Genomic DNA, 27,978 nt, shown 5'->3' on the forward strand with positions numbered 1-27,978 from the left:
TATTTTAAGTTCGTACGGAGCGCCTGTCAGAACTAAACCTGTTCTGAAAAGAAATAGAAAAAACACTCAAACTATCAACCTTTCCGCATGTCATTATCTTCAGATGCAATACTCATGATCTGTTTGGCTGGAGCTGCCAGTAAACCTGCGTAAAACCTACAGGAAACGCCCGGTTCTCGATGCACGGAAAGTCCGCCATGACACATGTGCGAATTAGCCGCTTTAATAGACGGAAAGTAACCACTTTATTGCGACACAAACATTACGGCCATTCGGCGTGATTTGTCTGAATATGCCGTGCTCGGTCTCTGTCTTTAGCGTGAGGGTTTTCCTTATTAAACCTTTTCAGAACGGGTTCAGTTGAAAGGTCTCCGAGATCGGTGCTCGCACGTTCTGACAGGAGCTCCGTACGAACTTCACAAATTCCGTCACAGTTCCAAAACTCCGTCCTTCATAGAAATCAAAAGATCGTAAAATATGATTGTTCAGCTATTTTCTGACCGAGTATAGTCTGGGTGCCCCATATGGCGGCCGTCATAGCGTGTTTCCTGGCTTGTTGGGGCCCCAAATGGGGTATATCGGTATACCCATACGGGGACCTATACGGGTACGGGTACCTATACAGGGTTTTCCCCTTACCCGTCCTTTGGGTTAAGGTTAGAGTCAGGGGCAGGACTTTTTGCAAAATGGTAAATCTTCAGGGCTCATAACAAAACTCCTTTTTGTGCCAACCTTTTGTCAAATAGAATTCAATCCATATTCATAGAAATATCTTTTTTTTGTATTCAATTTTACCCTTGGTAATTTTGGCGGTGGTCAGCCCTGTTCTGTGCTATCGGCTGAAGTCCTGTAATTCACCATAGCAGACCCATTCCACCATGAGAGATTTATACTGAGGTGATGGTTTTCCCTTCTATTCATCATGGTTTCAAGACCAGCTAGAGATTGCAGTTAGATGGGAAAATAAATCTGTAAGAGGCAATTTTGTCCAATTCCCAGGCGTGAGCTTAGGGGAGGATAGCCATGCATTGGAATGATACTAGAGCCCACAGAAAGCTACTATTAGCCCAGAACTAGCTGGGGAGGGTTGTTTATCTGTTTCACAAAATTACCTTGAGGGTGGAACTGTTCTTTTGCTTTGAAATCTCGTCTCTGCACATTCATTGGCCCTGTTAGAAATAGACATTTAGTATGCAAGACCTTGGACAGCTTACTGGAGTGGCCTTTCTCTGTCATGGAACTGATGGCTTACATGATGATTACAACTGAAGCCCCTATCAATAGTATGCCCAACAAAGGTATACTGTGATTTGAACCCCGACCTTGTGATCAAGGAGTGGGATAGCCAACTGTTACACCACTGGGTGCTACTCCTACATGTATCTCCATGCCTTTCTTCACTAAGAATGATTGCATGTACATTTTGTGCAGATCAGTTTTAAGCCATAGTTATGCTCGAACAACCGGTGTGAATGATTGATGTCTGTGTGTGTAATTCTGCCTGAGGATAGTCAGAGATAACCTTTCCTCACACCTCCCAGGCACCCCTCCCACTGTAATGATTGGTGTTTCTGACCTAATATTCCTATTAACCTATTAACCTATCACTTTTTCACTCATGTTAAACCTTGATAATGGTAAGATTTGGGATTCTACCTGGGCTCCATCGTTTCTCAGGCCTTTGTGTGAGAGAGAGAGCAGTGGCGAATGTTTATACTGATATCGCTGTATCGTGGTGTGATCGTGTGTGTGCACCATGGGGATAATTACAAAGGATGAATGTTTTCCCTGCGGTGATTTACATGTATCTCTCCAACATTGCAATAACTCTCCAGCAAGCTGAAAACAACAACGATAGCTGCATTCTTTCTCTTGGTAACATATTTCTGTGTAAATGCTGATAGTCTTAAGTCTGCTAAGTCGTACTCAAAAGTTTAACAGAACCATGTTAAAGCACACTTTTTTAGCTGATTTGATGAACTGATATGAAAGAGCATGCTTTTCTTGATATCATGATATCTTGACAACTCCTTGTAGCATTTCTACATGCATAAGGTTAAAATTATTCAGATTGCCACCTCTAATCATGATTTAATCATCAAGACATTGCTATGGAATTGTTGAGCTGTGAGTATCTTTTGAGCCCTCCCCCTCCATGTAATCCAGGTGTTACATCGTCATCATCTATCGGCCTGTAACAGCCGGGACCAGACAAGAAGTACATATTACAATGGCCTGTCTACCCACAAGAAAGGTTTCCAGCTCTTTAGCTATAGGCTGCAACATGCTCATGTCTGAATCAAATTCCTCACATTACATTTGTGGCAGCCTTTTTGCCCTTTTCCCCCTCTAAATGCCAATTGATTGGCAAGATAGCTGGACCCAGGCATTCGTTCTCATTGTGTATATAGTTGTATCAGATAGTGTGTTTATTTGGATAGTTTGCCACTGGATCATAGAAGTGGCTTTATGGCTCCTGTACATGTAGGTGTCTTTGGTCAATATATTGCTTACGTCTGGAGAAATTTGATTTCAACAAGGGTCAGTTGTTTGTTGTCAGGTGGTTGGTGGAAGTGTGCAAACAGGTGTTATGGTATGCCTGCTGATGTTTTACTACCTGTTACCGGTATCGTATTACTATGTTAGAAACAGTTTGAAATGTTTGCCTATTTGGGTGTGTATAGACTCTCATTTGTTTCTAACACATTCTTTTATAAACATTCAGCAATTGAATAATTTCGCTCTATTTTCTCCAGTATTCAGTCATATGCTTTCTTTTGCTTTATTTCCTGATGAGTATGGGGACCGTTTTATTCTGCTACAGCATGCCTTTTAATTATGCAGAACCCTGCTCATAAAAATGTAGCAAATAATGCAATTATATTTTACTGGCACCATTCCTCATGCAAGGGTAAGTTTACTGAATGTCCAGTGATCCATGTTTCAAAGGCAAACCTATTACCGTCTACTGTGATCAACTCTGGTGTTTAGTGATCTGCCGGCTGTGGGTTATGTGAAGTCCTGACCAGTTTGACAACGACTCCAGCTGCTCCTATCGCATGTCATTTTATAGAATTATTAATAGAGTTATTATCCCTGTACAACAATCTATTCATCTTCCGTACCAGTAATATTGGGTTTGGTTAATTGCCAGCTTTTGCTGCATCCACAACAAGGATACTCCTAAAATTGTTGTGTATACCATAGTTGTCAGTCTAGTATAGATATTTGCCGTCCCGCTATCACTTGACTCTTGTACAGTCATATAATGGGCAATCTTCATGTGTGTACCTTTATTGGCTTTCATATGTAGCAGAACCTTCCATCTTTAATGTGTAAGCCAGATCTTGCATACAAACCTATTGAATTATACATGTCCACAGGCATCAAGCATTACCAAGGAAACAAAGTAGCTAAAGTACAGACAGACGGATTAGGTTGGCCATGGAACGTTTTCATTATTTTACTGCTCTGGGAAAACCTTTCAAACAAACTTGTTCATAGTTGCCAGATAAGGCCTCTACTGTATTGCCTGCCCATTCATGTCGTTAATATATTGATTGCTTTTATCTCTTATCTAGTTCAAACGTTGGAATGTTTGTTTCTATACTTGGCAACATAGCAACGTTGTGGACTTTGCCTCACGGCAACTTCACAAAGGCACATACAGCACGTAACTGGAGTGTCAACACTGATATTAGCATGCAATTAAAGGCACACTTAGGAAGCCATGTAAATTTTTGTGTTAGCACCATGCAGATGCAGCTGTGTTAAGGTGTAGTCTCGGAATACTGTACCTTGTGGACTACTTCCACCTGTTTTGTGCGCCTGTTCTTGTTCTTTCTCCTAGGAATAAAATCACAAGAGTGTTTTTTCTTCAGACAAATACAAAAGTATAGAAGTTGATTGATTGATAATTGTTTTGTTATTGTACATCTTTTTAGACACATCTGTGTTTGCACAATAACTCCAGAAATACACTTGTACATGACAGAGTCTATCTATAGAGCTAGTTATACTATTTGGCATGGAGATCATCCGAACATGAACAGTTCAAGAAGCCACAACTTTAATTAATTTGATTTAACAGACAAATGCTGGTTAGGCAGAAACCCCTGCAAAAGCACATTTCTTTGAGTAGAACATTGAAGTGATCCTTTGTGAAGAATTGACATACCTGTTTTGTGATCACGACTATATTGAAGGTAGTTTGTAAATACTTTAGATGCCAGGCTTGACACAATTTGTTGATTCAGTATTTATTTATAGGGCCAACGGTCAAAGGGATCATGCAGTTCAGAGTTTCTCAATGCAGGTTTCCTCAGACAATGATAAAACACTGAACAGGATAAAGTACAAGTATGTTTGACTAGATTTAACCTGTTGAGTTGACCCTGAGATTAAGAATGTTGACCTTGTGTTTCAGCCATGACCGTACCATGCAGGACATTGTGTACAAGCTGGTGCCTGGACTTCAGAAAGGTGAGAGACTTCAGGTGGCCTGGGCTGTTTGCAGCTTTAAACTTTTTTTCCATCCAACTCATTGTTTGGGAGCCCATATTGTTAAAATTAAATCTGTCATTTAAATTTTGTATCATTTTGTTCGTATTTTTCTATTGATGGGGTGAAATTTGTTGCCGTCCAAACAAGGCACAAGTTTCCATCCCTGGACGGAGAAACTGAGGTCCTGGAGACAGCCCTGTTTGGCATGTAGCTCACTTTTCAATGTCAATCTAAGAGTACCTAGCTAGTGTTTGGAAGTGAATGCAGTAAATATAGAAGAAAAAAACAAGGAAAGAATTCATTTCAATATGGTGTAGGTTAGTTCAAGTAAGAAATTTGGTGGATGAAATTGGCATCTTAGGCCAGATTCAGGCAGTGTGCATAACTCCAACAAATACCTGTAAAGCCCATAGCCTATGACTTGAGAGATTAGAGAGTTATCTATCTATTTCAGGTAGGATGACATTCAAGATTGTCCCTGTTAGTGAGTAAGTAGGTTAAATGTCACTTAATGAGCTGTCAGCGGCTTCAAAATGTAATTGCAGCTGCAGTCCTACAGCCACAGGCCATTTGCAAATTGGGTTTTCGCCAGAAGTGTGGAATTCTAGATCTGCAAGTGTAGCACTACACCATACAAATTTGATAAAAGACAGAAGAATCGATGCTTTTTTTTTTATTTTGCAAATATTGTTTTTTTCATGATACAGTACCAAGGTAGAAAAAAATATATACAAGTATTAAAAACGTCGGACAAGTCTCTGCATTAATGTTTCACATAAAGGAAAAGATGAGATGCAAGGTTGTAAGCTGGTCTGCTCTCACCTGTTAGGTTTTCAGAAAGGGGGAATTATTGTTTTATCGATTGGACAGCTAGACCTGAAAAGTTAAAAACAGAACTGTTGAAACCCCAGGCTGTAGTCTGAAACTTGTGTGTCTCACCAGGCAGTCTGTATGTAGAAACTAGTGCTGCACATTAATGACAAAGTCTGGTTGCCCAAGATGATCATGATGGGTACCCTTTATTTCGAGCAGTGGTGGGGTGTTGTTCCCAGCTGTTTGCACAAGGTCTGGCCTGTCAGAGCTGCAGGGAGTTTTAGTTACAAGTGGTGGGGTAATCTTATCTGAGTGTTAATTGTTGTGTCAATGAAGCATGCGTTCTGGTATTTTAACACTCTGCCTGCTGGGGGTCAGCTGTGAGGTCGGCTGGGGTCAGGGGCACCTATTGGGGGCGGTGTAGTAACAAGGTTTTAACACCAAACCAAGTGGCCTGGTGAAACAGATGAATGCTAATTGTTACGAGCAGTGCTACAGAAAATGTTTTGGTACTTGAATACTCTCTACAGTGTGGAGTATTGTCTATAGCTGTGCACTTACATTGTATATCATCATTAAACAAATGGGTGGTAATTACTGCTTTGTAAGCAGGTGGTGATTGACCCATTTACAGGTGTGTCAGCTTCATACTTGAGGCCTAAAAATGGACCGACATGATTTAATCTTCTTTCATGTAAATTGCCAAAAGGAAACAGATATCATTTTACAAAATGTTGGAAAGGGAGGGGGTGTAACCATGCATACAAGATATGTGTTCCAAATGAGCGATACTAAAGTTGGTATGCAGTATTACAGGCCACAATTGCACTCTAGATTAACCTGTGTCTGTTTACATATCCTTTGTTCCATCATTAACAAACATGCTTACAAATTTACCAGTGAAAGTTGTTTATCTTCACAGCGGAGCTCAAGAAGCAGCAGGACTTTTACAAGAAGCGTGGCTTGCCGTTTCCTGGACAACCACTTGGTCAGTTTCATTCTGTTTCTTTTACTTTTAGAAGGCACTCTACAGTTGGAATTTCTAGCAGTTTTATGGTGTAATTTTCACATGACTATATCAGAGAGAGCAACATTTTCTTTTGGAAAGGAGCAATTTTTGTTGTGTTTTGTCGGCCCAGGTTTTCCCCCGAGAGTAATAGAGTTAACATTGTGTGGCCAACAGAGACTCAACTTAGATATCAAGGGTATGTGCCAGTCACCCTTCTTACAAAGCAAGGGTCCCTGATTTCTCCCTGGAATTGAGGAGGACAAGAAATGAGACCTCATACCCTCTATGCTAGCAGCATTATTAGAAGCCACATAAATCACTGCCTCTGCAGGTAAAAAGATGATGAGGTTACGACGCCCAATAACATGCCTGCTGCGCTCTCTTACAGCTAACCCAGCCATAAAACCCTTTCAGTGGTTACATAAGCCTCAAGACTCTCTCTTGAACAATCTAACTGTTCAAGTATTAAATTTGAAATGCCCTCAAAAGCCGTCATGGGCTATAAATTCTGTCTGAAGAAAGATTGAGGTTATGGTATAACAGCCCGTCTGAACAGGAAAGCTGCATTAAATCAGAGTGCCAGAGAATAGAACATGCTTGCTGAGAAAAGGGCATCTGGCTGATCATGATAAAGTTTCTGCGGATGTGAAGATATATCTTCCTTTAAATGTAGAGTCAGCTGTCAGTATGCATATGATTTGTTATTTCACAGCCTGATTGAAAAAAACAGTAAACAATTAAGTAATTGACAGCTCTTGTCTTATACACAGTGCCATTGAAATAAAGAACCTAACTGGGCTTGTAATGGTTTCTAACTACGCTTGTAATGGCTTCATTACTTAACACAGAGATATTCGAAATGTTCCAAACAGCTTTCAAAGTGAAGGCAAATGGTTGCATCTCTCTTTGACTGCAGCCATAGATATATCTAAGGGGAATTGTTAAGCTGTTTCATGGGACTGAAATAAAGAATGTTATGGGAGGTCAAGTGCAATTATGAGGAAATGGATGGGCAAGCTGCAAAGCTGTTGACTAATGGGCAATTTGACTTTGGGATCATCGTTAGCGAGGTGAAGAAAGGACAGGGCAAATCTTTATTGGTGCGGGAAGAAAGGAGAGCCATTATGATTAACCAGGGAAGAACCATTACTTACTTGTAATAGGGGATAAGGGACATTGTCAGATACAAATTGAAGGTAACAAATTCAGTAGATGATATAGAAAAAATGGCAGATAGAAAGATAAGCATAACAGGTGTATTTTGGGAGGACAACTGGTTCCTCAGAAATGAAGGTACCATCCTTGATTGTTTTATGCTGAAAACTAAGATAATACTGAGGCAAGAAATGTGCAAAACAGCATTGAAATGTGCAAAAAAAGCATTCAAAGAAAGGGGGGAAAGGGTATTCAAAGAATCAGAATTGAGCATACATTATATAGCACCACGGAAAAGTGACAGGTCTGTGAAGTGTTAACCGCTGTTTTATGTCCTGTCCAGATGGTGAAGAGGACAGCAATAACAAGTCCACCGCATCCTCCTCCAAGTCAAAAGAGGACGAGGACAGTGACTATCATCGCAGTGATGAACAGGTGGGTTGTTCCTTCCAAACCAATCAGGATTCCAGAAGCAGGAAGTCTTTGACACCCCTTTACGTATGCTGTGCTGCTGAATAGGCAAAACCCAATAATCCTACCATTACAAATCAGTCAAAGACTTCCTCTATCAGTCTATGCTTCTGGAGTTTATTCGGATGTGCCTGACAGACCAGACAGATCAGATGGATGAGACATACCTGAAACAATGCCCTTAATGACATTTACAGAGACCAACATCAGCCTGTATGCAGCATTGTGGTGTCAAGGGATGTCAGTCCAATGCTTGGGGTCCATCACAGCCCCAAGGTGGCCAACCCTGGCCAGCTGTCCTGGCCTGGGTACAAACAGTGGCCTGCCCTCCTGCCCAGGATAGCACTTGGCATGCCTGAGTTCTATGGTGTCTGGGTAATTGGGGCCATGATGAGGAATCAGCTGCATTACTGTGTATCAGTGTGCAGGGTGTGGGCAGTGAGGAGGAAGGCTTGGTGGAGAGTAGGCAACCCTGGCTAGTGCTTTAGCTTTCAAAATTAATTCAAGGAATTGATGTATACCAAGGTATTGACAAAACAGTGTATCATGCACTATTATTATTTTTTGGGTTGCAGGTGAACATCTGCCTGGAATGTAGCAGTAACAGAATGAGGGAGCTGAGGAAAAAATTTATCCGCTGCTCATCGCAGGCGACCATCAACCACCTGAGAAAATTCATTGCCAAAAAACTGGAGCTCAAAGAGCACTCCCAGGTATTTCTTATTACACAATGATTACAGGACTTGTGTGCTTTTTGCTAGTGCATGTATTTTTGAAGTGGTTCCGGTAATGACCCCCTGTAGGCTCTATAGCACTATGCCCTGTCTGTACCCAGGACACATTGGAATTGTATAATTGGAGTAATGAGGAACATTTATAAGCCTTGAATGTTATGCACCAATTGATTCCCAGTTAAGTTACATGTGTAGCTCATTACCACCCAGCAATGTTTTTGCATTCAATACTTTCTAAAATATTGATCCACCAATTGATGTTTTTGTTGATTGATTGCATTAGGGATTTTGCCATGGTTTCTTTGCTGTCCCTTCAGTAACCTAAAAAACATGCAACAAGTTTGTTGGTAGTAGATCTAGAAGGGAAAGATGTAACCTTGGTAGAGGTTTGTCCTGTGCTTTAACCTAACATGTGAAAGTCAAGTTTTATTTTCAGTTTTTAAAGGGTGGTCGCAGTAAGTTTCTTACTATATACACTTGTCATCTTGTACCCTGCTGGACATCTAGGCTACAACCTTCATCATAGACAATAATGTCACATGATTAAAGCATGTGACAATCATATAAAGTATATCAGTCATGTGACTGAGGTTATTTTTGCCCCAAGCAGGTGGAGATTTTGTGCAACGAGGAGATTCTGGGAAAGGACCATACGCTTAAGTTCGTAGCTGTCACGCGATGGAGGTGCAAGGTACGTCCTGTATTCTGTACCTACGTTATCAACAAGCGTTAGGACTCACAATGGTATGGAGTATGGATGGCAACCTTCTGTCCATTGATTTTAGCAAATCCCTTTCCTTTCACACATGTGCAACCTGACAATTTTATTCCAGTAGCAAACTGCTGTACGTGGGAGCAAGAGCACATTAAAGAGATATGATAGTCATTTGACAATAAGCCCCCTACCTGTATCATTTCATTTGTTACCGAGAGACCACAATTCAATGTGGGCTGATGTTTGTTTGAACCTTTGTCTATTCATGAGAATCTCAAATCGGCCTGCAGACCGCTTTTCATTGAGGTCATGAGGGAAGAGGGAAGGGTCAGAAAAAATATATAACAAAGATACAGTTTACATGATTTAAAGTCCTAATAATTTACCGGTATGTTGTACTCTGGCCCTTCCTTTCTCCTAGACAGTATTCCTAGTTGTTTGTGGGTAAGATTTCATGATCATCCTGGTAATCATGATCGTGGGACTTGTAGTGATAGTCAGTTAAAAGTGGTGCAAATGTCAGACTAACCTGAGCTGAAATGTCAGACACAGTAGGCCTGTATCCAGCATGTGATGCAACTGCAATTTATGTCCATATGGGCGAATAAATGGTGCAGACAGTGTTCTAAACCCCAGCAACTGTTTGCCCTGATTCCCGGTCAGAAACGCGATCATTAATATCAATCTTGGTGGGCAGAAAAGCCATAATGGAACCACCAACCTTCCAGCTTCCCAGGAAAAATAATCCTCAGATTTATCAAGTACTGATGCTGGGGATCTGAGGCATGACAATCTCATTGTGCATGGAGGATTTGTCACGGGCTGGGGATGATGTCTGAATGTGGAAATACTTGTACTGGAAATTTGTAGATTTCACATTGAAGAATTGAACAGTAAGTGTTAGAAATAGAGTTCATAGCAGCAATTGAAATAATCATACTAATCACCAGCTACAAATTTCTATAAATTATACATGTATTTCAATTGTAGATGACATAGACCTGTTTGAGCAAACTTTGAACTTGTGATACTGACTGGCACCTCAGTTGAGCTAGCATTGTGAGGATACAGACATTTGTGGAAAGGGGCATGGGGTAATTGACAAAGGTTACTTACAAGTATTAAAACCAGCATGAAGCCTTTTAGATGAGGAGGTGGCCAAAGAAATGTCATTAGTTGAAGTTAAAGGATTTTTCCTAGAGCTGACCCATAATTGTTGAAACCAGCAGCAAGCCTGTTTGGTTGGTTGGTTGGTTGGTTGTTTTGTTGTGGCTGATGTTTGTTGTGGGTAGAAGTTACAAGCACATGTGCATGTACTAAGACGTGATCATAGCTTGTTTGGAAACAACATAGAACTGTTGATACTCACACTAATCCTGTAATGTAGGTGGCTGGGCCTGGGCGTTAGCTTGCTGGGGATGCCACTAAGACTGCACTTCTGTAGTCTATTACTCTGCAGTGTAAACATGAATCAAGCCAGAAAGAGAGGTGTTGTTGAATGTAAGAAGGTATTACATGAGACTGATAGCTGATGCCAGCGTGCTGAAAATGGAGAGGTTGCCTCGACCTTGCAGTGCTGAAGTGCTATCTGTCAAGTTGTTCTGATGTGAAGGAGAGCCATTAAGATTTCAACAGGCACCCTGCTATCTGGAGTGGGAACTTCATGCCTGTCAGATAGATTTGTAAGGCTATACAAACCTGATTCTTAGGTAACATTTGCACATTTAGTTAGGTTGGGCAGTTGCCCCATGAAAAATTTGATACTGGAACTTGGCAGGTCACTCACTCACTCACTCACTCACTCACTCACTCACTCACTCACTCACTCACTCACTCACTCACTCACTCACTCACTCACTCACTCACTCACTCACTCACTCACTCACTCACTCACTGTTTGCAGGTAAAAGTGACAGTTGTTCCCTCAATAGAAAGAATACTAGTAGTTAGGTGACAATTACATCAATTAATCAGGAATTAGCAGTTGGTCATTTTCAAACTTAAATCTGGCTACAGAGAAAACAGTTTATGTGAGAAATGTCTATCAAATTTTCATTCCCAAATGTAGAAATTAAAAGTTCGTCCAAATGACGTACAATGCAGCATAGTACAGTTCATTAAGTCCTGAGGACAATAGATAGAATCCCTCTGGTTGTGAAGCTAAGGACCCAGCATCAGTATTTACTAGTAAACAGGAACAGAATCACAGCGTTCTGTGTTAGAAGGACGTTACAGGTTAGACTGTTTTGAATGAAAGGTTGTCCAGCCTCTTTGGGCAACTAAGTAAGAAATATAGGAATTAGGAGTAACCCAAGTTTGTCTCAAATTTCAGACTGAAATCAGGGTTTTGAATAGTTATGGCAGCATGTCACAAAATCTGCCCAGTTGTTCAGGGGGGGTGGGGGTGGGGGGGGGAGGGGTAGGGGGGGTGGTAGGGGATAAAAACTGTGTTCTGTAGTACCACAGCCTTGGCTCCCTGCCAGTGACACTTACACATGCAGCTTCTAGGGATGGTTTATAATTTGCTTCATTTCCCTAAATGCTTTTCCCTGCTATTACCTCTGCCGGTGATTTGGCATGGATGTTATATGTTTTGCCAGCATTCATTGGTTTGTGCATGTATCTTTGGATGTTTGTAGACAGAGCACCACAATTGAAAAATCTTTCGATGTTTTGTGATTTAAACATGGTTAGTTACCCTCATTGGAATAAGTGATTGAATTTTAGGATGGATCCGGATGTGTATTCGGAAATATTTTGAAATATTCTTAACCATTACTAAAGTGGTATGATCTCTAGATATCCCTCCATATTCTAAGTGTACATCACATGTTAAAATATGAGGAATTTTCAGATCACTGGATGTGCTGCAATACAGCAATAACGTTGATGTTAGTGATGTACATGTACCTTTTCCACAGCCATTTGTGAACCATATGTACGGCTCCCTGTAATCGCAGTGGGTGGTGCTCATGCAGCTTACTTGACATATCACCCCAGGCTACCCAGATTACAGGACTAATCTATATGGATTGTCTGTGCTGACGCGGCCATGTAAACAGCTATGGTACTGGCAGGGATAAAAATAAATGTTCCTCACATGTGCTTATCAAAAAACTGGCCTGACTAGTTGGTCAATTCCGACCTGAAGCAATTATTTTCTGCAAGGTTTTTGTATTGCTGTACATGTAATTCTACATGTTTTTTTACATGACATATTGTATTGGAACTATGCAGATGTGGTTAAAATGAGATGATTGAACAAAAATGAAACATACCGCCTGTATGATGACAGGTGGATCTCAGTTAAACACATAAATCAAGAGAAGTGGTCACAGCTTAATATCAATATTTCTCGGTTAAATTTTGATATTACAGCACATTAGTTTGCAGTAGCAAAAGTATGTTTACCTGATATATACATGTATGGTTTGGGTTGATTTACTAGCCATAGCCCTGCTATTACACACACATAAAGCTGTTATTATCCAGCAGCTCCCCTAAAGTGCCAGAAAATTCCAGACCTGGTCGTAAAGAGATGGTAGTTTAGAATGGTGGGGTAGAAATGTGATGGGACCTGAGAGGTCTCATTGCACAAGGAGTCATGTTGTGATCATGATACTCCACTTTGGGCAGTCAGCTCTGTAGAACTTGGCTCAAATTCCGCACTCTATTCCTGTCAGTCCAAAATTACCGTAACATGCCTTTTGGTGCAACACTTCTGACATGTTTGTGTTTTCTTCCCTCCAGTCATCTCCGATGGTCCTGCACTACAGACCTGCGACTGTGGATATCTTTTGACACAGCAGCGTCCCATCAACAGATGTCTATTTATTCAGCCCTTAGAATCTATGTATGAACAGAGAGGAACTACGTTAACTATTCTGCAGCAGGAACGGATGGAATCAGCCCGTTTCCATGGGAACAGGAGAATTGTACAGAAGCTGTGTCCATGTCTGTCAAGGTGACGTCTGTGTCTGCCAACACCTTTTATGTCATTAGATTGAGGCTGCAGCCAAACAATGATTGTGTGACTGTGAAGTACCAAAAATGTCTTCTTTTTGTAAAAAAAATGTACAGGTAAAAACTGTAAAAAAAAAAGATACTGACCTGTGGAAAACAGGACATTTCATTTCCCACAATCCCAAGCCTGTGTCACTGACGATCAGTAGTTGCGCTACATGTGGACAGAAAAACAGCAGCAGATTTGCACCATTCAGTTTGGATTGTCTGGAATATTCTGTGAAGACTTCCACCATAAAGATGGGAATACCATGGAAATATCGACAAGCTCTTCAGAGGTCATTATACTGAACCAGCAATTTGGTTCAGTGTACGTGGCAGAGTTTCCAAATTGGACCATGTCTGAAAAGTATCCTGTACTTCTGTATGTGGAGGGAAACAGCAAGAACAGGCCAGCATTTTTTATTGCTTACATCCGAAAAATCTGGAAGACCTTCTTTTCCTGTCAGACTCTCTTCGAGGATGCTGTACTACTGAGAAGTAGATTTCCTTCCAAATGGAGAACATGATTGGAAGGCACTTCCTGGCATGCTCTTTATCCATGGGGATCCATCCAACAACCGACATGCAGCAATCTACACAACCACAAGATGATCGTCCTTCTTCAATTGATAATTTTTAAGTAATAAAAGAGGAGAACTGACTGAAAACACGTAGCCTTTTGTTTTGTGGTAATTTGGATATGACTTAATTTGCAAAACAATTCATTATGTCTACTTTCATTTCAGAGTCTAACTTTACTTGTCCCAACATTTAGACTCCAAGATCTACCGCCATATCACTTATAGTATGTATGTAGCTCTGCAGTCCAGTTTAGGTCATGCTGATTTGATTACATGGTTCTTGTATCGTGAAAAGTAATGATTCCTCGGGGAAGAAAAAGGAGATGACCCAAAATTATGTGATATTTAAACCACTGAAGTAAAGACATTTGTTATGGCCGACACAGCTAGGATGCAAATCTACAGTTCTTTCCTGAAAGGATACTCAAAGTAATTCAAATAAAACAGCTGATGACATTGTGAGATATGACATGCATTTTTTACAACTGTAGTGCTAATGTTGCTACCTTTTATCAATATAAAAAACACAATATTTTACATTTGCTTAATTTGAGTCCTTGACATGTTGAAGGCAGCAGGTGATATCCCAAGAACCATGTAATTAAATTGGAACAGCCTAATGAGCCAACATTTCCAGCCTTAGATTCTATTGTGCTTTGGTTTCTGAATATGCACTTGTCAATTAGAAGCATCTGGGAGGTGGGGCAGACAGGTGTCTTTGCTCGGAAAGGAGGTCTGGCATTATCAAGACATTCTGATGCAAAATATCCTCACATTATGTGGGTCTGATCTCAATGTCAAGAATAAACATGATATGAGTTTCTTCCATGACTAACCTGGGGAGAGCTTCTCCTGCCATCTTTGCCTCTCCTCACCTATCCTGTTATCTGCCAGTGCTTTGGACTCATGATCAAGTGTCTGTATACATTGACAGGTGCATAATCAGTTCATAATTTGTGTTACATGTCATTTCCATGCTTTGACTCTGCAGCCCTCATGATGGGCATCAGGATTGTGGATGAATGTCGTGTCTGAAGCTTGCCACATTCTAATTCCAGTCTCCAAGTTGTAACTGCTGAGTGAGAGGTACAGATGTGAACCCTCTGCTGCCAGCCTTGTTTTTATGTACTGTGATTGCAATAGATCGGTCTCAACAGACCACATAAAGTAGGTGAAAATGTCCTGCTGTGTTGGCCCCATTGTGTACCAGACACCAGATGGTTTCTCCACCACCTCCCCCTGTCCCTAGACTGTTGCAATATTTATGTCAGACTTAATATGTGGCAGGTGACACTTGCACCTTGTGGCAAATGCTTAGGGGAGCCAACCGCCATGCGGTGAGCAATGCAGAGCTGTGTGCTAGTGTATGTGAGGCTTGTGAGCAGTTCTCATAGGGCCATGCCAAGTTTAGCAGAGCCTGGTGTCCATTGTATTCTAGACAAGGTTTGCTCGTCTGATCCCTTCCCAGCCAAAAAGTCTTGCATCAGTTAATAAAGGATAAATTTGGCATTTGAATATTCAACTGAATTTATGTGAGAGCTCTGATTGGCTCTGAGTTGCAGGGTCCTCTGTAGCAGCAAGCATTCGGAAGTTCTATCCCAGTTACACTGCTTCTACGAAGTACCCTAATGATTATAGCCTGGAGTCCAGTCTTGTTAGCTTTATTCTGCTGCCTACCTCTGCAGAGTCGCAACCGTTGAAAGCGGAATAAAGCTAAGAAGGCTGAACTCCAGGCTAAAATTAGCAATGATATCAAGGCCAGACATTTAGATGGGGACCAGACTGTTCTGCCTGGGAAACGATCACAGGTGCAAACCAGTGCCAGAAATTAGAATAGGACGGATGCCAGGCTAAGTTTGTCACTCGCTTCTCAGAACATTTCATCAAAAAATGGAGCAGTAAAAAGGAACTGGTTCATGAAATATATCTATAGGCAATGCCCCAGATTGCCAGTTCCAAGTTGTGCAAGAAGGGACTTGAAGAAGGATGAGGGTTAATCTCCCTAATTTAGTTGTTTGTGAGAACCAAATTAGTGCATAGACCACCTGTTATGTGCTTAACATTAAGCATGATGTATTACTGATGTGGCAGAAAAGAAGTACAAGAGGACTCATTTGTGCATTTTTACTCCAAGGAGAAGTAATGAGGCTGGAACAGTTTGTAGCTGTTATCAGTTTCAAGCAATACAAATTTAGTGCAAAGTTGAGCCCAAACCAGGAAGATATGATGAGAAGCAAGTAATGGACTTAGTGTGGCCTTAATGCAGACCTAGTGCAGACTGTGAGTGGACCAAGTTTACAGCGTACATGCTACAATGTACCTGTAGACATACTTTTGGTGGTAATACTTTGTACTTATAAAAGATATTACTGGTAGGGAAGGGGTGTAAGGCCAAGTGACACACATAATATGGGCAACGTGTACAAGAGGATAGATATCCTTTCCATGCAGATGCATTTTTGTATTGTGGACATATTTTTGTTTGAACATAAATCGAAGCTGGTACAAACTTGAAGAGAATGAATGCTAAGATGTAGGTTTGATATCTTTGTTGAACTGTGACACTTAATGTTTCATGTAGATTAAGTACTGTCCTGTAGTAAATGTGGGGTTCACTTCTGTCTGGATTAGATTCAGACAGAAGGACAATATTTGGTATGATTCATAGGGTGACAAATCAGTTTACAATCACTTGTTCTTTTCCTTCAAATCCCTGAACATGGCTATACACTTGGCATGTTTTGATTTTATATTTATACATTTCTTACGTTACTCATTGTCCAGTGGTGCTTCTCATAGTTGCCATGGCAACTTTATTTATTCCATGATTGATTGGGACGTGATATGAAGTATGTATAGAGTAGATGATAAGGTATCCCAGATGAATTTATGACAGGTTTTTGAAACCAAAATCTTTGTATATGTAATTAAGACACTGGATGTGTAATACCCCAGGAGGGATGACCTGGGGATTTTGTATGCATAGCTGTGGCATTGCCTGAGAGACCTTGTTACTTTATCCATTATCTCCATCGACATTCCAATTGAAGGCTGAACATTAGGGACTGCCTAATTGCACGGTGATGTTTGTAGCCATTCTTCCTGTACTGGATGTTCGCTAAAGTTACAGTCAGTGTTTCACACACTGATTGTTCAGTTAAGGCAGGTACATTTTGAGAGGATCTTCGGAATCTGTACTTCTGTATTGTCTATGAAATAACTGACAACAATGTACCAACAATGAATCAACAATGTACCAACAATGTACCAATAGTACAGAAAAAGTACATGTATGTTACGTGTGTGCATACATGTACATGTAGGAATGCCTTCAGTATGGATTAAACTACATGTTGATGAAATAATTTGATCATCAGTCTAGATGTACCGGTAGTACATGTTTTTGTACCCCCTCCAAATTTCATTACCTGTTACATTTATTACTTCCCTTCTTTCTACGTCAACACTAGGAGAGGATGACTTATGTAATGATCTTTTTACATGTCTTGTCAGAGAAGAATTGGGTAATCTTGGTGACCTCACAATTATGTTTTATGATGTATGCCTTATTGTTCTGTTTAGCAATTAAAAGGATTCTGACATTTGAGCTAGATTTGAACTGACAAAGGGGTATTGAAAAATGACGATCAGTAAAATGTCAACAGATGAAAAGGTCCCTTCATTGCTGTTCTGTAAGAATTCTACAGCTTGGCCCCATGCATGTTGATGTGATAAATGTAATGCTGTCATAATATGTGGTACTTAAGACCGTTTCTCCAAGAGCTTTATTGTCAGTCTTGACAGATACTCCTGAGTTCAGCCTCTCTGTTACTTTAATCAAGTCGGCAAATGTAAGTAACGTTCCTCTGTGGATGTGTACCTACCATCAACCCTATTTTTTCCATGTTGCATCTTGCTTCTCAATTGGAAAAGTTAGCATTCCTCATAGAATCCCTTTAGTGGACCCGAAAGGTCAAGGTCACACACATGTCAAGGCCAAAAACATTCTACAATGTCCGGTCATCTATGTGGGTCAAATGTCATCCCTTAGAGGTTACTGTGCCACATGCTGCTCATTGTTGCTATTTTAGTTTAGCTGTAGATTTGCACTGTATACATGTAGCATTTAAGGAACTAGACTCTCCTTACAACTTATACACTTGTATGTGAACCTCAGATGATTAATGGCAGGAAAAAATTGTAGGCCTTGAAATGAATTGAAATAGAATGACAAATATTATTGTTTATTGCCCAGCTGTAAAATTTCTGATGTCCAATAGGGCTGATCCATTCATTAATCTATGAACTGTGTAGGGTAACAAAAATTCAAGGCAAGGCAAACAGATCTTGTCGGCCTTCAGAGTGAAAAATGATTTCATGATGCTGCCTGAACTGAACAAAAATTCTTGTCAGAAATGGATATGCTCTAAATGATGTCACATGGTCCTTTTAATCGTGTGTATTAATTAGGGCATAAGGTGCTGTTTGGAGGTAACATTGTGTCAAACATTCTGTCATCTTAACTCACCTTACTAAAGCAACCAAATTCTGGTCACATCTGTGTACAATGTTGCTTGTTGTTCCAATCTGCATATATATCATTAGCATCAGTCCAGGGATATATGGTCATGAAAATTTTATGAATGTCAAATATCCTATGTTTTGTAGGGATCAATGTTGTCAAATCCTGTAAATGGCAGTTGTGGGCTGTGGAAGTCTAGGTCACACATGTATACACCCCTTCCTTTTACACTGATGGGTGCATCCAAACTCTCAGCCTCATGCAGTTTGTATTTTCTATATTGCACGCTTTGCTGCACCTTGTACAGCACTGATGTAGAATCGCTCCTTTCTATCCTGTCTCCAGTCTTGCAGACTGTGTGTACATGTACTCCAGTATAAACTGGACATATTGCTGGATGGTCAGGGAGAATTGAATACCATGCCGTTGCAGCAGTCATGAGAGTAGTAGTGGTCATTTTGCACCATATGATATTTGTGTCCATTTGTAATAATAAAGATGTATTATTTCGTATCGAAACTGTCTTCTGTTGTTTTGCTGCTCAATATACACTGCAGTTTTATAGTAGACATGCACGCACAATAGAAACACAGGGATGCCGTAATTTGACCAGTTTGTAGCCATCCTCATGTTGATGGGCAGTTTGGATCAGTCTGGGAGGCATGAGTAATAATCTAGACGGCTATGTTGTCATAGAATTGTGCATTAGTTTTCTACTGATATCTATGGGCACTGACCAGCCAATCATATTCCAAACCATGATGAAGCCAAATGCTATTTGTCTGCAAAACTCAATCATTCTGACAAAAGAGCTAAAGTGGCACATACACTGATATAGAGTGTACATAATATATAATCGGAGATGTTGACTGAGCCGTCCCTTGAAAATAGGGCAGTGGGTGCATGGCAGAAATATCCCCCCAAAATGCAGGTACATGTACCAGAAAGGCAGTGTGCTAGAAGCGCCTCCCAGTGAGCAAAGTTGGTATTACAGATGTCCAAGCCATGTATAGAGGGAAATGAAAAATAGCCTTGTGAATTGATCATAAAATGGGCAGTCTTTTATAGACCAGACCACTTAATCTAATGTTTGACTTAGTATTAAAGCTGAACGACTTTCTGCTTTGAGATACCTGACAATCCAGCTGTATAAGCCGTCAATGTTGCCTTTGCCCAGTGATCGGTGTGCAGCAAGTCTATTCCATTGTTGAATAGGGTCTTTGAAATACATGTACATTAATTTGATGGCGTGCACAGGCTTTAGTTTTGAATTGATGTTGTTATTATCTCCATGAAAAATGGGGATATAGTTTTGGGTGTGTCTGTGTGTGTGTTTGTTTGTCTGTTTGTCTGTCTGTGTTTCCGCACTACTGTAGTCAGCATAACTCAAGAATCTCTTGATGGATTACGATGATATTTGGTATGTGGGCGGGTGTTGTGAAGCCAAAGTTCAAGGTCAATTTTGGGCCCCCTGGTATGTGACCTTGGTACTGCAGCAGAACTTCAATTTTTGTATCTTTTGACCTGGACGTGATGTGGTCTTGATTTTTGGGTGGCAGATAGCTTGTGATGTAATAAAGAAGTGGTGTAGGTTTGGGCCCCCTGGCAGCTTCCTCCGGAACTGCAGGGGCATTTTTTTGAAAATCTTCTAAGGAGAATAACTGAACAAAGGAACAACGGATTTCCATGATATTTAGTATGCAGGTAGCTTAGATAGAGATATAAACAATGAAGTGCAAATTATGCTAATTGGGACTTAATTTGCATAGCTAATGAGGAAAATCTATATTTTCAGTGTTTTCCATTATCAGACTCAAATACATGTAACGTATATAGTTTATGGAAAGTGGATAATCAACAGATACCAATTATGCAAATAAATTCCTAATTTGAATAATTAATGCAAAACACCATATCTTATCTAATTGAAAAATTATAGGACTGTCAATATGATATTTAGTATGCAGGTAGCTTAGACAGAGATATACATAATGTAGTGCAAGTTATGCTGATTGTGACTTAATTTGCATAGCTAATGAGGAAAATCTATATTTGCAGTGTTTTTCATTATCAGACAAATACATGTAACATGTATAGTGAGCATCAACGGATACCAATTATGCAAATAAATTCCTAATTTGCATGATTAATGCAAAAACACCATAATTCATCTAATTGGAAAATTATAGGACTGTCAATATTGCAACATGTGTAAGTTAGATAAAGGTGTTTATGACCAAGCATAAATTATGCAAATGTGTAAGTCATTTGCATGAATAGAATTGTTCATGGAGATATGAGGTCGTGGAACTCTTGTTTATTGGTGTTTTGTATCTTGAATACTTTAATATCATTTCAAATGCCATGAATTACTGTTTGAAATGACATCTCATCATGTTCACATTTGTCGTTTATGTAAGAAACATTTCACATCATCATATCACATTTCACATATTCCTATATAACGGAATGAAACAGAACTAGACACATTAGCTACTTGCAAATGCTGTGAACGTAGAAAATGATACCTGCAGAAGAGGTACAGACTATATCCTGTCCTGAGTACCCTGTTTCAGACACCCATATATATACTGCAGACTACTGTATGGGTTAACATTACAATGTTTGCTGAAGCACTCACCTTGCCTGAATGGGTCTTAAGGGCAGAACAGTTATCTGGGAATGTGTGAATAAGGATCACTTGTATCTTTCTAGTTACATATAAAGTAACTGTACATTAAACATGTAGCATCAAAACCACATGCTTGTCTTGTTAGTCACTTAGTGTTCTTTTGAGTCTATCGGCTCAAACAAGTAAAACAAACAGGGCTTAGAACTGTCAGACCACGACAAAGTCTTTCAGACAAAATTATCACTGACTGGGGAATCCTCACATACATACTTAGGTATTCAAATTTTTTCTTACAATTTGGCCATACCTTTTTGGGCAGCATTCCCATATTTCAGACTTTGAACAGCAAGACATAAATAAGTTCCTTTTTGAGGTTCTCACTCAGTATGTACATGTTATGCATTCCAGCAATTCTATTTCACCATAGACATTGATATACAATGTACGTGTATGCTAAGTAATTTCTAGTTCATACCTAGCTATTACTTAGAGTATACCTTGGTAATGTTAACTTGATATGACCTTACATCCCTTCCTCAACAGACAGACTCCACATAAGCAGTTATTAAAGTAAAAATTACCATATCAATTACACAACATATTGCCTCCTCAATTCAATCACATCTGAAATTTTACAATGATTAGTTTGTGCTAAAAGTTCTTTGTTAGTAAAAATTTCTTCATGTTTTGTCCTGCGGACCATTTAGGTCCACATGAGACCATCAACACGTCTCACTAAGCAATTTCATGCATCATAGCTTCTCCCTTTAAGTATGCCACAGCAGGTAAGTCTTATGGATGACATCAGCACGCACATAGATTTTCACCTGAATTTGAAAAGAAAAAAAATTGTTCCATCCCGGAGATGGCCAACATGACAGAAAAATACCTAAAATGGGCAAATGCCTTGTAGAAGTGACAATAGTGAGGTAGCCATGAGTGTAGTTATCTCCATGAAAAAAGGCTTTTTCATGGAGATACTGTTTTGCTTGCGTTTAGTGTTTGTGTGTATGTATGTGTCACCGGATGCTTAAAGTCACCATAACTGTAGAACCTGTACATGGATTGTTATGATTTTTAGTATGTGGGTGGGTGTTAAGTGGAGGAAGGTCAAGGTCGATTTTGGGCCCCCTGGCATGTGTGACTGGAACTGCAATGGCGTATTTGTAAAAATCTTCAATGTAGAAGAACTGAAGAGAGGATCGACAGATCGTCATGTTATTTGGTACGCAGGTAGGTTAGACCAAGATGTACACACTTAAGTGCAAACTATGCAAATGAGACCGAATTTGCATAAGTAAGGAGGTAAATCGTTTGCATGTGTGTCGTTGGATGCTTAAAGTCAGCATAACTGTAGAACGTGTAGATTGATTGTAATGATATTTGGTAAGTGGGTATGCGCTGGGAGGAGAATGGTCAAGGTCGATTTTGGGCCCCCTGGTTTGTGTCCCTGGAACTGCAATGGCCTATTTGTAAAAATGTTCTAAAGGGGAATAACTGAAGAAAGGAACAACAGATTTTCATGTTATTTGGTACGCAAGTAGGTTGGACAGAGATGTACACACTGAAGTGCAAATCATGCAAAGTTAGTGTGTTTGCGCGTGTGTGCGCGTGTGTGTATGTTTGTGTCACCGTGTGTGTATGTATGTGTCACCGGACGCGTAAAATCAGCATAACTATAGAACGTGTAGATGGATTGTAATGATATTTGGTATGTGGGTAGGTGCTGGGAGGAGAAACGTCAAGGTCGATTTTGGGCCCCCTGGTATGTGTCATTGGAACTGCAATGGCGTATTTGTAAAAATATTCAAAGGAGAATAACTGAAGAAAGGAGTGACAGATTTTCATGATATTTGGTACGCAGGTGGGTTGGACAGAGATGTACAAACTGAAGTGGTAATTATGCAAATTCGGACTGAATTTGCATAAATAATGAGAAATATCTACTCTATTGTGGGCTTTGAGGTCCCACCATCTGTTGGTCTCTTATCTAGGTCAACTATTCCCAAGGTCCCAACAGCTGGTGGTCAAACCACAAATGGGAACACTACCAAACCTGTATGTGGATACCCTTTGGCACATAAAATAAAACAACCAACGGCAAAAACAAACAACTGGGGCAAATAAAACACATCATATATAAAAACAAATTTCATGGAGATTTTGGGTCTTCAGACTCTTGTTTTAGAACTGAACCAGTTTGGTAGTTGTAGAATCGACACTAGAGTTGAGTAAAACTACATGTACACGTAGGTTACCACACTATTGTCACTTTGTGCACTTCTTGAATACAGAAATAAAAGACTTGTTGGTGATGATACATGTACCATGTTTTTCCCATCTCATTTTTTTTCATGCTCTCGCATTAGAATTGGAGTCTGCAGAGTATGTCATCCCCAAATTTACTTGCTGTCCCCTTTTCATAGGAATGGAGCTGTCCTGAGTTTCCCTGTCATCATCATCAGTCCAGCCCTACATCGTGGAAGGACTTGTTGTCCTTGTAGAGTTGCACTGCCTTGACGAGCAGCGGGGTGGGGTGCATGCACACCTGCACCGCCATCTGCCCATACATTCTCTCCACCCACCTGCACAACAGAACATACTCATCATGTAATCCATCCTATTGTACTTTGCAGTGAGATTCTATGGTAGGTAAGGGCCTCGACATGTGGACATCCCATCAGAAAGAATCCACTATCCCTCCCTAGTCCCCAGGATACAGACTTTGCATGATAGTGCATAAATCCTTTGGAGATCTCAAGTCTGATGTGAGAGTGTGACCACAACCTCCACCCCATATGTCTGGCCTTACTAGTACATGTATGTGGGCATAAGCCTTTCAGGAAATCCTATCAAACACCCAACATTGTCGCATATGCATAGTCTCCAAGCAGGCGCAATGGATTGCAAAGACCGTATCCAACTGGAAGAAGGAGCTTTTATAGCTTGGGTTGCAAAACGTACTTCTTCTGCCAGTTTGATACGGTCTCCGCAACCTATAGATCTGCTTGGAGATGAGCATATGCAGACCATATCTTTGTCTCCAGTGATGATCACACTTTGTGGCACCACTTCACCGTCATTACCATGTGTTGTGCTTTGTTGTTGTCACTCCTCACCTGTTCAGGTTGGGAAATCTCTCCTCACTCATCTGGAATCCGCTCAGTTCGTGGAAGGCTGGGAAACGCTCAAACCACGGCCAGACCAGGAAGTCCAGTATTCTGTGAATAGGTTGTAGATGTTATACAGATCAGTTATGTGTTACATAGGGTAGAAGAACAACCAGTCAGAGTTGTGCCTTGGCTGAGACTGATTTTGGGACATGTGGGCCCATCCTTTTTTTTGGGTCTTCATTCATAACAGATGTTCTACTCACTATCAGGTCTAAGAACACAGGTTCTAACCCCCTCAATGTTACCTGGGTCTGTCGTCCCATTATACCTGGGTATTTTGGGGCTTATAATTAGCTTTTTCTGATGGCATGTCAGTTCTATTGCACTCAGGTTGTTGTGGTGAGGCCCGACTGGTAGAGCCTGCTATTAAAGGAGGCTATGTTACTGTAGGCCTCTTCATTCCTGTTGATATTACCCAGGTTCTGCTATCACCCCTAGGTAACTACATGGGTTCTGCTACAGCCAGTGATGTTACCCAGGCTTTCCTATCACCCCTGGGTTCTTGTTTTAATACCTGGGTTTGTTCCCTCCAAAGAAAGGTGTGCTGAGCTGGGTTAGTTCGGCCTCCAGAGGCTCCAACCCTGTCAGCAGGGCTGCCTCCACCTCCTTGTCTGTTGCCGTGGACTTACAGTATGCTGGGTACGCACCGAGGGGAACCTGCAAGTAGCACGGGCAACTTTAAGATACCTTCATCAACGTAGTCGGTTATCACTGTATATCCCCAATTCGCTGTGTCGTGCTAGTTTTCTCCGAAAGCATACTGTAATAATTGTTGATTTGTTTACAGAAACTAATTTTAGCTACTTTAACGGACACTAGTCAACCGCTAAAATTTCATCATTGCTAACATTTGTTCCCACTGTTAAAATCAAATGCCGTGAACTACTCCCTTTCACCCAAGCACTTAAGTTACCAACCACAATTTTGAATGGAATTACTGGTATGACCCTGTTTTTCAAGACAAGGAAATGTTTTGGCACAATCCAGTATATTAGTTTGTGACTCACCACTGGATCAAAGGCGCTGACAAGCAGCTTGATCCTGGCCTTGTCGTATGGGTCCTTTGGGAACAGGACATTCTGGGTGAAGGTCTCGTCCAGATATTCACAGATCACGATTGACTCCCACAGCGAGCGGTCATCCTGCTCCAGCCCAGGGGTCTGGGGGAATGGGGAAACAGTACAACTGTGAAATCATTTAAATTCGCAATGGTTTGATGGTCGTGGTTTTTGCGGTAACCTTTTCGCAGAGAAGTTAAAGCCACTGTGACAATGCTTGTTTTGTCTTTGCCCGCCTACAACCTTGTTACAACTGCAAACTTAAACCACCGCGAACACTCCATTTTCTCCCTACCATGAATTAAATCACTGCAAACTTAAATGCATTTACAGTAAACATGATCTTTTATCCGAAAATAATTTCATCAGGTTGGTAGAACATAGAGTGCTGGAGATTCTTTTTACACAACCGGTAATTCTCACCTGCTAACGTTTCGATGTCTGTCAGACACCTTCATCAGTACTCCAGTCAGAAGCTCTGATGAAGGTGTCTGACAGACATCGAAACGTTAGCAGGTGAGAATTACCGGTTGTGTAAAAAGAATCTCCAGTACTCTATGATCTTTTAAGTTTTATCACTATTTCTTAGATGGTGATTCTGCAAACATTTTAGTTTAGCAGTATTAGACAAAGAGGCAATTCAAATTCTTGAACATACTTGTAACATTATTGTAAATATAAATAATGTTACCGATTTTATTGTTTATTACAAAGAGTTCTTATCTTTCAAAGTACGACCCTGATCAGCCCTATAAAACAACTGATAGCAGAAGAGCCCCCTATGGGGCATGTAAGTGTACTGCATGACTGCGTACTTACCCTGCCAGCAGGGTATTTTTCCAGGTACCACTTGGGCTTGTCTCGGAGTCTGATATTCACTTGTTCATACCTAAGTAAAGGAAAAAGGGAATACTACCCATTGCTTTGTGTACTATTGTAATTTGCAAAGTAACAAATTTCTAGCTGTCAATGTGTACCTACTATACATACCAGTAACCTTATTATCAGTGCTGTTGTTAGTTCTGAAAAACTAGAGGCAAGTAGAACAGTCTCCTGGCTCGCGAACCCGGGCCCGCCAGGCCACAGGCCATGTGCCATAACCGCTATGCTAAAAGGTACGGACCAGTTAGACTGGTCAGTTAGTTGCGTTGAACCCCACTGTTACAGTTCTATGATATATGTTTGTGAAATCGAATACTAGTATAATACAACACTTACTCCACACCCTTGGCAGCCAGTACCAACCGCACCCTCTCTGTAAATGGGCAGAAGCGGTTGCCATAGATACGCAGCTTCCCTGCCTCCAGGGGGGGTGGGAACTCTGAATCTGGTGTGCAAAAAAAAAAAAACACAGGTGTAATTGCGGCAGTAGTGCAGGTAGCAGAGCTGAGTACATGGTCAGATGCATAGAATTATCACATCACTATTACAGTAGATACAGATGTTAATTATTTGACACAGTGTCTACTGACTAAAGGACTATACACACAGTAAATATATAACTGCCGAATCAGCTCATGCCTGCTGGTGCGTTACAAAGGTCAGTGCTGGCGTAGCGTGTCTCTTCATACGACTCTGGTTTGAACCCCAAATCAGCATGAACAATGAAATATACAAAGTTTAGATGCTTTGGAAACAGATCAGTAGTTTACTGTCTAGTTTATATGCACATCACAGGCTTGACCATCAAAACCCTTCCATTTTTATCCACAATACCCATTTTCAATCACATATTGCCTCTATATCCACCCTCTCTTCCACCACACCTCATCAGATACTCGTAGAAGATTACGAAGCTATTAAGAGATACTAACAACAGAAATCAGATGATTAGGGACCCATTAGGCTGTTCACAGATAGGATAAGAAGCGATCCGTGTCTTACCGCCTCCATGCGCTCGTTGATCCATGTTTTAAGACGTCAGGTGCTGCTAAGACGACACAGGGGGAATCACTTGGCGTTCTTCAGGGGACGACAGCTTGCTGCAGACGGTGAATCTTCAAGCAGAACGAACCCGGAAGTGTGCCCCTCCCCCACAGGTGGTTCAAAGTTCGCATGTCTAATTAAACAGCACTACGGGCATTAGACATGCGAACTTTGAACCACCTCTGTCGCCCCGTACTATTTGAAATTTTGAGCGGATAGCGTCTAGTGTCAGGTGACTCAGGTCTTGTCTGATGTCGTCTGATGAGGCATTTTGTTTGCGATGCTGAGTAGCAGTGTAACGTACCAACGCTCCAAGGTGTCGGGGTTAGAATAGAAATACAATAGTTCAGATAAAACTCAAGCCAACAAGAAGAGTACTAGTACATTATACAAGAATTGTAATTTAAAAGTAGAATCTCCGACCGGGTGGTAATATAGGTGTGTGTGTGTTTTTCAGTGAGAGCCATGTTTCTATTACCCTACTGGTTAGGCCCTACCCAGCTACTAGAGTTAAACCATCGTTGTGGGAGACATCGTGCGGCGAAGGCCAGCAAACTGACACCTGTTGGCAAGGACATAACGTTGAAATGTGAACATGCAAAGTGACACCTGGTAACGTTATCTCTTTAAGAATCGCTCAAAGTATTAAAACCTTCTGGGGCAGCCCGTAAACCATTAGCA

General features: G+C 40.8%; 2 protein-coding genes across 4 annotated transcripts in view; one reads left to right on the forward strand and one right to left on the reverse strand.

Annotated features, from left to right (window-relative positions):
* Positions 1-19,027, forward strand: part of LOC136431069 (polycomb group RING finger protein 3-like) — a 65,218-nt gene extending 46,191 nt beyond the window's left edge. For 2 of the 3 annotated variants that reach the window (XM_066422276.1, XM_066422277.1), the window contains exons 4-9: positions 4,427-4,482; positions 6,239-6,304; positions 7,824-7,915; positions 8,527-8,664; positions 9,293-9,376; positions 13,151-19,027. In XM_066422276.1, coding sequence (XP_066278373.1) covers positions 4,427-4,482; positions 6,239-6,304; positions 7,824-7,915; positions 8,527-8,664; positions 9,293-9,376; positions 13,151-13,201 — 487 coding nt within the window. In that variant the 3' untranslated portion in view covers positions 13,202-19,027. The remainder of the gene's footprint in view (positions 1-4,426; positions 4,483-6,238; positions 6,305-7,823; positions 7,916-8,526; positions 8,665-9,292; positions 9,377-13,150) is intronic. The other variant, XM_066422278.1, reaches the window with a different exon arrangement.
* Positions 19,028-23,320: 4,293 nt separating this feature from the next.
* Positions 23,321-27,616, reverse strand: LOC136431071 (glutathione S-transferase omega-2-like). Its single transcript, XM_066422280.1, has 7 exons — positions 27,256-27,616; positions 26,590-26,698; positions 26,191-26,260; positions 25,321-25,473; positions 24,828-24,970; positions 24,260-24,361; positions 23,321-23,725 (listed from the first exon to the last, which is right to left on the reverse strand). Exons 1-7 carry the CDS (start codon positions 27,278-27,280, stop codon positions 23,602-23,604), a joined length of 726 nt encoding a protein of 241 aa, XP_066278377.1. The 5' UTR covers positions 27,281-27,616; the 3' UTR covers positions 23,321-23,601.
* Positions 27,617-27,978: the final 362 nt, after the last annotated feature.

The sequence above is a fragment of the Branchiostoma lanceolatum genome, chromosome 3, assembly GCF_035083965.1.
Source record: "Branchiostoma lanceolatum isolate klBraLanc5 chromosome 3, klBraLanc5.hap2, whole genome shotgun sequence".
In the NCBI taxonomy this organism is placed as follows: domain Eukaryota; kingdom Metazoa; phylum Chordata; class Leptocardii; order Amphioxiformes; family Branchiostomatidae; genus Branchiostoma; species Branchiostoma lanceolatum.

What these genes read in the sequence shown, in the direction of transcription:
- LOC136431071 (XM_066422280.1), bottom strand. Translation starts at nt 27,280, where the DNA reads ATGGATCAACGAGCGCATGGAGGCG. An exon ending in TCAACGAGCGCATGGAGGCG is followed by an intron (nt 26,699 to 27,255) that starts GTAAGACACGGA and finishes TTTGCACACCAG; the next exon opens with ATTCAGAGTTCCCACCCCCC. An exon ending in CTGGCTGCCAAGGGTGTGGA is followed by an intron (nt 26,261 to 26,589) that starts GTAAGTGTTGTA and finishes TCCTTTACTTAG; the next exon opens with GTATGAACAAGTGAATATCA.